Below are 10,912 nucleotides of genomic sequence, written 5' to 3'. Positions count from 1 at the left end.
GAGAGAGAGAGAGAGAGAGAGAGAGAGAGAGAGAGAGAGAGGGGGAGAGAGAGTCCAAAAATAGCTGATGGTGTTGCTCTGAACATTTGGTTTGAGTCAACAGAGTGTTTGGAGAAATCCAGGGAAATATTTACACAGATAAACTTTCCATTTGTTGTTTATTTCCTCAGATCTTCAGGAGGAGGAATCAGCACAGGTCGCTCTGACAGAGGAGACACCTCGAAGATCTCTCTGTTAGAGAATCACATCGTGACGCTTTCCTCCTCCAGCCGCTGTATGAAAATGCAAATGTAATCACGGAGCAGCGTGGCCTCCTGCTGCCCTCTGTGAGTCTGAGAATCAGGCTTTCTGTGAAGTCCCCACCGTCGGCCTCGCTGAAGACTAAACCGGGAGTTCACGTTGCCATGGATATCTCGGAGATGACTGAGGTATTTGGCCGTAGAAAAGGAGAGGAGTAAATCTCCTCTGAGCTCGGTGGAGAGCTGCTGCTTTATCTTATCTCACAAGGTTTCAGTTTCCATGTTTCCATGTTTCCATGTTTCCACCCCCCTCAGGATGATCTGTGTTTCCCAAGCGGCAACCTCCAGCAGCTGAGAAACAAACATCCAACCTGCACGTTCAAATCACCCTCCTGAGCGCTACATACTTGTGCGTTGTCATGTACGCATCGCTCTGCAGTACTCCGCCTAAACACTAGGAGGCATTGTGATTTTGGTGCTAGTCACATTGCCTGTTTCTAATCCTGCTTCGTTTTCTGCTTGCAGTGAACTATGAAGACTCTACGATGTGAAGTTGGAGCGTTTACATGTTGCTGTTGATGATACAGAGTTATCACACAGAGGGAAAGAGAGGAGACGGAATGTACGGCCAATGTACAGCGATTTTGGAAATGTTGTAAATGCAGGAAATATGAAGCTGCCTAGCCGACCAATCACAGGGCTTGTAGTCCCCGTTGTTTTAGCAGATTTTGGAGAAGGTGCATGTGCGTAGGCTTCTGCATCGGAACCATAGACTGTATAAATAATGGATGTAGAATCCGTGACGTCACCCATCTATTCCTGAGCGCTGTTTTGAAGCTGATCGTCGGCGGGTGCCATATTGGAAATGCTGACCTCAACCTAACTTAGTGTGACGTAAAGAGGCGGGCTTTGAGCCTCCTAGCCAACAGCTACAGTGTTCAAGTCAGCTGTGCCTCTCATTGGAAGACTTGTAATCTCAATATCTTTGAAATGACCGCGTTATAAAATAATTCACCCTCTGATCGAGAAATGATCTATCCAGACTCCACTCGTCTTTTGAACCAGACTGTGAACATGTTTATTTCTGCTGTAAAGATCGGCTTCATTGAATTGGTGTGTATGTGGTTTCTGGTACTTCCAGAGCCAGCCTCTAGTGGACACTTGATGAACTGCAGTTTTTAACACTTCCACAGCTGCGATGACAATTTGGCACAGAAGTACACACCAGGCTTTAAGGTTAAAGGTGACAGGACGTCTCTCTTCTCTCTTTATGTTGTTTTTATGGTTTGAAATCAATGATGAGACATAAAGCAGTGTAAAGGAGTCTCTGTGGAGCATCTGTCTGTTTTTTACATGATGCAGAAACAAAAATCAATGCTGAAAATGCAAATATCTGCTGCCCTGCTGCAGGGAAGGAGACTTGATGTAACGAGCAAACAGCCTCCAGGATGTGATCTATAATCAGCTGTGTTTAATTACTGTAAACATACAATCTTTACCTGTTGCAGGTATGTATAAAACTGGAATCATAAAGTTATTTTGATGCTTAAATTCATGGTGCTGTAAAGAAGTGACTCTCTGTAGTTGAATCTGTTCTCTCTGCTTTGTTCCTCCATGAGATGATCAGATGAAGGAGGCTGATCAGAAACAGAAACACTTTATTCTGCAGGACTGAGAGAGGAGACATCATCAGCTGATCTGATCCTGAGTCTGTTTAATCCTGACATTACTCACTGTTCATTAATTCTGCATTAACTGAGTGTTCACTTTGTTTCCGGTCTAATCCTCCACAGTCAGGCTGCTGCTCCTCACTTAGTCCTCAGTCTCCTCTCTGTTGATGGATCCCTGTGTAAAGCTCATTAACGGACCCCTCTCCTGACTGACAGCTGAGTCCTCCAACAGCAGCCTGGAGTCCACTGCTCGTCCAATGGGAGCTCAGTGTGAGCTCATGCTGCCTGCCCATTGGTGCAGGCTGCCTCAGCTCGGTTGCTGCTGCCTCTCCTTCTGCTCAAGGTTGCATTTGAGTGTTCGCACCAGGACGCGCAGGAGCTTTACGCACAGCCCGAGCAGCAGCAGCAGCAAAAACCGGATCAGCTGAGTCCACTTCTCCTGGTGGTTTTCACGTCACGCTGGAATCTCGCCTCCCTCCAGCAGCCATGGATGAAATGGAGGAAGAGTTAAAATGCCCTGTGTGTGGCTCCTTCTTCAGGGAGCCCATCATCCTGCCGTGCTCGCACAACATTTGCCAGGCTTGTGCTCGGAATATCCTGGTCCAGACCCCGGACGCGGAGTCCCCCCAGAGCAGCAGAGCCTCTGGATCCGGGGTCTCCGACTATGACTACCTGGATTTGGATAAGATGAGTTTGTACAGTGAGGCAGACAGTGGTTATGGGTCTTATGGGGGCTTCGTCAGCACTCCAACCACCCCTTGCCAAAAATCACCAAACGGGGTTCGGGTTTTCCCCCCTACTGTCCCCCAGCCACCACCACCCCAGCACCTCCTCCACCAGCCCGGATCCCTACCCCCAATCCCCCGCAACTCCTGCATCACCTGCCCGCAGTGCCACCGCAGCCTCATCCTGGACGACCGGGGGCTGCGCGGATTCCCCAAGAACCGGGTCCTGGAGGGGGTGGTGGACCGGTACCAGCAGAGCAAAGCGGCCGCCCTGAAGTGTCAGCTGTGTGAGAAGAGTCCGAAGGAGGCCACGGTGATGTGTGAGCAGTGCGACGTCTTCTACTGCGACCCCTGCCGCCTGCGGTGCCATCCCCCCCGCGGACCCCTCGCCAAGCATCGCCTCGTGCCGCCCGCGCAGGGGAGGATAAGTCGGCGCACCAGTCCCCGCAAGATCTCCACCTGCACGGAGCACGAGCTGGAGAACCTGAGCATGTACTGTGTGCAGTGTAAGACTCCAGTGTGTTACCAGTGTCTGGAGGAGGGGAAGCACGGCACGCACGAGGTCAAAGCTTTGGGCGCAATGTGGAAACTGCACAAGGTGAGCGCGTAAAACTGATCCAACCTCAAAACCCTTTACTGTCTCTAAACCTGGGGGGTGATTTCTCAGTGTGAATGTGTGTTTGAATGTTTCACAGTCTGTACTCTGAATGATTCACCATCCTCTCAGCGCAGCAACAAGTCTGCCTGCTATGGGGGTCCGTTTGTGCCAAAAATATGTAGTCATGCGCACTGTCTCTGTCTACTGAACATGGGAGAACACATTTGTCTATGGAACGTTGAACTGTCCTTGTGTCATTTGACTTTGTCATTACATCATGTCGTCATGATGTGTCATTTAACAAAGTGTCATTATGATGTGTGTTATGGTTTGTTGTCTTGATGTGTGTTATGGTCTGTTGATGTGTGTGTTATGGTTTGTTGTCTTGATGTGTGTGTTATTGTTTGTTGTCTTGATGTGTGTGTTATGGTCTGTTGTCTTGATGTGTGTGTTATAGTTTGTTGTGTTGATGTGTGTGTTATAGTTTGTTGTCTTGATGTGTGTGTTATGGTTTGTTGTCTTGATGTGTGTGTTATTGTTTGTTGTCTTGATGTGTGTGTTATAGTTTGTTGTCTTGATGTGTGTGTTATGGTTTGTTGTCTTGATGTGTGTGTTATGGTTTGTTGTCTTGATGTGTGTGTTATGGTTTGTTGTGTTGATGTGTGTTATTGTTTGTTGTCTTGATGTGTGTGTTATGGTTTGTTGCTATTGGTCGTCTGGATGTGTAGTAACTATGTTACAATGTCATTTAGCAGACGCTTTTATCCAAAGCGACGTACATATGAGAACAAGAACAACACAAGCAAAGATCTAGACCAGAGGAAACAAGATCAGTAAGAGGAACAAAGTGCTTCAAGTCCATTTGGGTTCAGGTACTGCCAAGCAGTGTAAAGGCAATGCACAAAGTAAATAAGGAACATCTACAATGAAGCAACCAAACCATTTAAGACCTTCCATTATCATCATCAACAATTAACATCACCACAATCATGACCAAAGTACCAAGTGCTGGGTCACTCCAGACCTGAACACAGAGTCCCAGAGTAGAGCAGGACAGTGTGAGTCAACTGTAGCTGGAAGACATGATCTGCCCCTGGGGACAACAGTGGAGAACAGTCTAGCTAAGTGCATAGTGCTTCCTAAAGAGCTGGGTCTTTAGCTGTCTTTGGAAAGTAGAGAGGGACTCTGCAGATCGAATGGAGTTGGACAATTCATTCCACCATCATGTGTCTTTGACAACGTAGGGGTATTATTATTTTACTACATTATTTATATTATAACATTTAAATGAATTCTGATCCCTCTGACTAATCTTTGCTGGTATTATTGTTTCTAGAATATTTTTATATGAAGTATATTCTACTCTGATTGTTCCTGTTAGCCTACTGTGATACATGAAAAATAAATTAATATTAGGGGACAATACACATCAAGACGACGCTGCCAAACGACACATAGTAACGACACATAGTAACGACACATAGTAACGACACATAGCAACTAGGGATGGGTACCTTTCACATTTGAACCGATACGGTACTGGTACCTGGGAATCGATACCGGTACTAAACGGTACCAATGTTCTGTACTTTTGTGTTTTTATGTGGTCATAAATGTTAATTTGTTTAATAAGAAAATCTCAACATTTTTAAATTGAACATATTTATTTCCTTTAACATGAAATGAACAGAAACAGGATTATAAAGGTGATTAGATATATTAGCTGACACGTGCTCGTGGCGTCTAATTGCTCTTTCAGGAGTTTATCAGTGAACACACGTGAACGCCTGCAGACGGGACACAGTCAGTTCTCCGTCTCTTTATAATAACAGGACACACAGCTTACTTGTTGAGCATTCACACACACAAGAACTGCTATAAACAGGGCAGGGAGTCGGAGCGAGAGAGTCCCTCCTGCAGGTCTGCCTCGCGGTGAGTGAGCGCGCCCGTCAGCTGCAGGCTCCGTTTGGCTCCTGCACAGATGCAGAGAGCAGAGAGCAGAGACGTCTGCCCGACCAGTCTTGAACGTATGGAGAATCACCTCCTCTTCCACTCCCTCACAGTCACAAGGATGCGTTCAGGTACTGAAACATGGTACCGTTTGATTTTACCTGAATCAGTACTCAGTATTACGATGGAATTTGGTCGGTACCTATAAAAGTACCGAATTCGGGACTCATCCCTAAAAGCAACGACGTTGTCAAAGACACATAGTAACTACACATCATGACGACATGATGTAATGACACAGTGAAATGACACAAGGACAGTTCAACGTTCCATAGACAAATGTCTTCTCACATGTCCAGTAGACAGACGCGCATGACGACATATTTTTGGCACAAACGGACCCCCATAGTTTTCTCAGTGTGAATGTGTGTTTGAATGTTTAACAGTCTGTACTCTGAATGATTCACCATCCTCTGAGCGCAGCAACAAGTCTGCCTCCAGGATCATTTGCGCGGTCTTGTCAGGCTCGCTCAGCATCCGCAGAGATAGAGAGCTGAGGGAACGCTCAATGTGTCGTGTTTGATTTAGAGACGTGCTTTAAAATGCAAAAACACAGCAAGTGGAGGATGTTTCACTCCTGACAGTCCCTCTGGATCACATTTCAGTTCAGTCCGCGTTGTGAGGCAGAGAAAGGGGGGGGGGAATGCGCAGCTCCAAAAAACTCTGCGCAAAGCTGGAGGAGGCAGCGCTGCTTGAAATTCTGCTCACGAGTGGACAACAAGGAAGGAGCAGGCTGCTTCTGTCACAGCAGCTCCTTCTGTATCAAATGGTGACTTTGCACAGTGACAGCTCTGTCTGTGTGTCTCCTGAGCTTGCACACAGCTTCTCTCATGTATGTTGTCCCCTCCTGTCTGACAGCTGTAGCTATGCGCGTTCATGAGAGCCATCCACGAGGCTCAGATGAAAGCCTGAGGGAGGTTTGAGAGGCTATTTTGGCAGCAGCAGCAGCAGTGTTGTGGGCAGAGAGGGCTGTGGGGCCTCTGCAGCAGGAACCCTCACCTCCACTCTCAGCAGCACAGGAAGATGTAGCTCTGGATATAGAAGCACTTCAGTGCTCAATCACACACACACCCACACACAGTGGTGAGTAGTGATGGTGTCTCATGGTTTCCATGGAGAAGAAGAGAACTGGCTCTTTTTGCACAGATCTGTTCTCTCTCCTTCCTCCTCTCTCTTACACGAGACGTTGTCCTCCCTTCATCTGCACTCAGACTCGTCCCTGTACGAGGCTCACAGGTAGCTCACCTGCTAGATTTGCTCCTCACACAGGAGGCCGAGTCCTCGCCTAGACTCGATCCCAGCCCTCCTCCCTTCACTGCATCTCTATCCGTTCAACAATCAGAGAGATCATCGTAGAAAAATTGGTTTTCATAAGACTCCAAAACGTCTTTTCATCAGACCTCGCAGTCCAATCATCTCCCCGAGCTGCAGGTGAGAGAGTGTGTCACCTCAGATACTCGAGGCAAACGGAGGAACTGATGGGAAAATCAGAGGAGGTCGATCACATCAAGCTCCCTTCGCTCGAGGAGTGTCCGACCGTTTCTGCTTCATCCTCTTGGACGTAAAAACCGGGTAAAGGAGTATTTTTAGAAACCCATCAGCAGCACCACAGACTCTGGTGCCCATTTCCATCCTGTCGCCGTGTTTTTGGCTGCACCTGCTTGTTTCTGACCTGTTATCTGAAGCCTGCAGAAACGGAACAGATGGCTGAGAGCTTGGAGCTGGCAGAAATGAGGGTGGGCATCTTTCAGAGCTTCAGGGTGTTCTTCACATAATTTATCAGGGGGGAAAAATGTGAGTCCATTCCATGAAAGCTGCAGATAAACTCCAGATTCTCATGCAGCACCTGCACTTTTGCAGAATGCATCAAACCTGGTAGAGTACCCTGAGTGGCGGCTCTGGCTTCCTTGGAAAATCTTGGAGTTGGATGGTCACTCCCAAGATTAAAGCTGCGTTTCAGTGAAGCTGTTTCTTCATTTTTAGGTTGTAAAGAGTCAGGATATGACAGGAAGTTGAGACTAAACAACCCAGGAGTCTAAAATGATTGTAAACAGTCTGTTTTGATGATCTGAAGCAGATAAAGAGCAGAAAAAGTTCACCTTTGACCCTCTGATCGATCGTTATTTCTCACAGTCTGGCTTCTAGTGAGTCATTAAACCAGTTTAAAGAGAAAGAACTGTCTTTAGAGCAGATAGAGAACCTGCCATGTGTGATATGTCCATGTTTAACAAAGTCCGACCCAAGACTGTTGCATTTAACGGTTTTTTTTAAACACAGTATGGAGAGCAAAAGCAGGAGGAACACAATCCAGTGTAATGATGGTAATCTGAGGAGGATTTCTTTCTCTCTATAAACAGATATCTGCATGAAGAGCAGCTGAGTAGTATCCACCAATCAGGTGTCAGCAGGAAGAACAGTCTGTATGGAGAGCAACAGCAGGTGTTCTAGAATTCTGACATCATCATGATGATGATGTCAGAATTCTGTCTTTGATGATGATGTCAGAATTCTGTCTTTGATGATGATGTCAGAATTCTGTCTTTGATGATGTCAAATGGAACATTCGGTGAAGAAGGTCAGAGCTGAAAAAAAACAAACATCAGTGTCTACAAAGTCTAAAAAGGAGTTTTCTTCTCCTCTTGAGGACAGACCTGACAAAGCTTTTTACTTTCAGCTACAACTAACCTGTAATTACAGATTCTGATTCAGAGACATGTTGAATCTGGATCTCAGGGTCTGGGTTTTAGTCTGAGAAGGGTTCTGGTCTCTGTCTGTAGGCTGAGGAGTATCCACCAATCACGAGTCAGGAGGAGAAATAGTCTGTATGGAGAGCAACAGCAGGTGTTCTAGAATTCTGACAGAATTCTGTCAGAATTCTGTCTTTGATTATGTCAGAGTTCTGTCTTTGATGATGTCAGAGTTCTGTCTTTGATGATGTCAGAGTTCTGTCTTTGATGATGTCAGAGTTCTGTCTTTGATGATGTCAGAGTTCTGTCTTTGATGATGTCAGAGTTCTGTCTTTGATGATGTCAGAGTTCTGTCTTTGATGATGTCAGAATTCTGTCTGTGATGATGTCAGAGTTGTCTTTGATGATGTCAGAGTTCTGTCTTTGATGATGTCAGAGTTGTCTTTGATGATGTCAGAGTTCTGAGAACAAATGGAACATTCCATGAAGAAGGTCAGAGCTAAAGAAACATCAGTGTCTCTAATCCTCTTTCATAGACCTCCATTCAACAAACAAACATTGTAGACGTAGTTTTCTTCTCCTCTTGAGGACAGACCTGACAAAGCTTGACTTTGGACTTTTGACTAATCTGCATCATGATGTTGTTATTTCAGCAAACTGAAGACCCGTTAATTACAAGAACATCACAAGAACATCAGTTTCTGTTTCAGGTTCATACCGCTGAAGGAAGCCAGAGGGAAGACTCTGTGGAACTGTTTACAGTGAAACTGAGACTCTGTGGAACTGTTTACAGTGAAACTGAGACTCTGTGGAACTGTTTACAGTGAAACTGAGACTCTGTGGAACTGTTTACAGTGAAACTGAGACTCTGTGGAACTGTTTACAGTGAAACTGAGACTCTGTGGAACTGTTTACAGTGAAACTGAGACTCAGTAGAAACAGATGAACAGGAAATGATGGCGTTTATTTTGTACACGTGGATTTTGCTTCTTATTCTTCACAAAGAAGCCGATTTGTAAACGTCGTTATGATCCTCTGGAGAAATTTGTCAAGCTTTTTTCCCGTCTATTGAATATTTTATAAATGATGCAGCTCTGAACTCTAAACTCCAGCAGAACCAACAAAAGACTCACAAACGTCTCTGAGCACGCACACGTCTCGCTCTTCTCTTTAAACTCAAAGTGATCAAAGTTCGTTTGATGTGCGAGCTTCTCTGACCGGCTCCTGCATTTTTCAGCATCTTGTCTCACACTGATGCAGAGAACACAAAGAGAAACTGGATCCTTGTTTCATGGCGACAAATCTTAAATCCACAACCAGCAGCGTCTCGTCGCTGAAGACGTGAAGACGGCTCGTATCATTTAATAAGATCTGTGACACTTTTCAGACGACGTCTTCTTCATGGTTTCTGAATCTGTGGTCTCTGTGCGTCAGGATAAACCGAGGCCCTCGCTCTACCTCTGTGAAACATTGCGCCCCCCCTCTGTGGAGGAAGAGCTGAACCACCTGCTGTTATGGAAACCAGTTCCCTCTAGATGTTTTTACACGAGGTCTCTTAGATACCGGACCCCATGAGAAACTCTTACACCCGTTTCCGCTCCTCCTTGTGTAAGCTAAAGTGAATGTTCCCACCTTCTTCTTCTTCTGCCTTTTCTGAAACATCTTGTCGTCTTAATCTCAGACCCGCCCCCTTTAGGACTGCGTGACTGTGTCTAAGTCACGATGGGAATCAGCGTCATATCTGCGAAGTCGATTGAAATGACAGAAGTCGAGGAGGAACATGCTCAGTGCGACTCGTCCAGCTCTCGTCTGCCTCTTCAGATTCATGTCAGGGGGAGTTGTGTGGTGACGGGTGTCACAGCTAATCTCTGTAAATCACATTAAAAAGAGTAAGGGGTGTTAATCCTCCCTAATGATGCTCCTCGTCTCTTCACGGTGTCTCAAAGGAGGTCGAGCAGGACCCGTAATGTAATCTAGGTCAGGCTGTGTGTGTTTAGCTGCAGTTAAAGGTGATTAATCCTCATGGAGAGGCGTGGGTGTGCAGAGAGGGAGTCGCAGATTGTAGCAGAAATTAGTAATCTCCCCTCAGATTAATCAGAGGAGGCAGAGAAAGAACGAGTGAGTCCCTTCAGGATTCAGGAGTGATCCAGGTGTGTGTGTGTGTGTGTGTGTGTGTGTGTGTGTGTGTGAGCTCTTCATTAACATCATGTCTGAGCTGAAGCCGCCTGATGGAAACACTTAACACAGAATCAGGCAGACAGCAGGTACAGTGTGTCGGGTCACCATGGATGCAGTTTATTCCTGTCTGATGTTCTACCTGGTCTCTGTCTGAGATCTACAGGAGGAACAGACTAGCCTTGAACAGTCAGACTCAGTGGGATCCCCATCCCTGTTATTATGTCTTATTACAGGAGACTTCAGGAGTACATTTCCTGCTGATTCAGGCCGTGCACTTTGCTTTGAATATCTTGAAGACGTCCTGTCTGGACATGTCAAGCTAACATGGTTTATATAACATGTAATAGATATTTTGACTAAGATATGAAAACTACTCTCTTAACTAACTTATGGTTTGTATATTTACTGCAGAGGTTAGATGCCGGAGCTTGGAATGGCGTCACATCTGAGTTAACCGTGTTCCAGTTAGCATTGTTAGCTAATACCAGAGGATTAAAACACACTGTGCATGAAAGCAACATGACAACAACTCCACAGGTAGAACTTTAACAATGCATCCATGTGAGTGATTTCAAATAGAACAGAATTTAACAGAATGGAACAGATCAAAGCAGAATAGAATGGAATGGAACAGATCAAAGCAGACTAGTTTCAGATGGAACAGATCAAAGCAGACTAGAATGGAATGGAACAGATCAAAGCAGACTAGAATGGAATGGAACAGATCAAAGCAGACTAGAATGGAATGGAACAGATCAAAGCAGACTAGAATGGAATGGAACAGATCAAAGCAGACTAGAATGGA

The 10,912-nt window shown here is 45.7% G+C and overlaps 1 protein-coding gene across 1 annotated transcript in view; it reads left to right on the top strand.

Annotated features, from left to right (window-relative positions):
• Window positions 1–2,320: 2,320 nt before the first annotated feature.
• Window positions 2,321–10,912, top strand: part of trim9 (tripartite motif containing 9) — a 37,242-nt gene continuing 28,650 nt past the window's right edge. Inside the window, exon 1 of the mRNA XM_034675493.1 lies at window positions 2,321–3,232. Within this exon, the coding sequence (XP_034531384.1) occupies window positions 2,396–3,232 (837 nt within the window). The 5' untranslated portion in view covers window positions 2,321–2,395. The remainder of the gene's footprint in view (window positions 3,233–10,912) is intronic.

This window comes from Notolabrus celidotus, chromosome 22 (assembly GCF_009762535.1).
Source record: "Notolabrus celidotus isolate fNotCel1 chromosome 22, fNotCel1.pri, whole genome shotgun sequence".
In the NCBI taxonomy this organism is placed as follows: Eukaryota; Metazoa; Chordata; class Actinopteri; order Labriformes; family Labridae; genus Notolabrus; species Notolabrus celidotus.
Note: the sequence above shows the minus strand (reverse complement) of the source record. Positions and strands in the feature narration are given on the sequence as shown.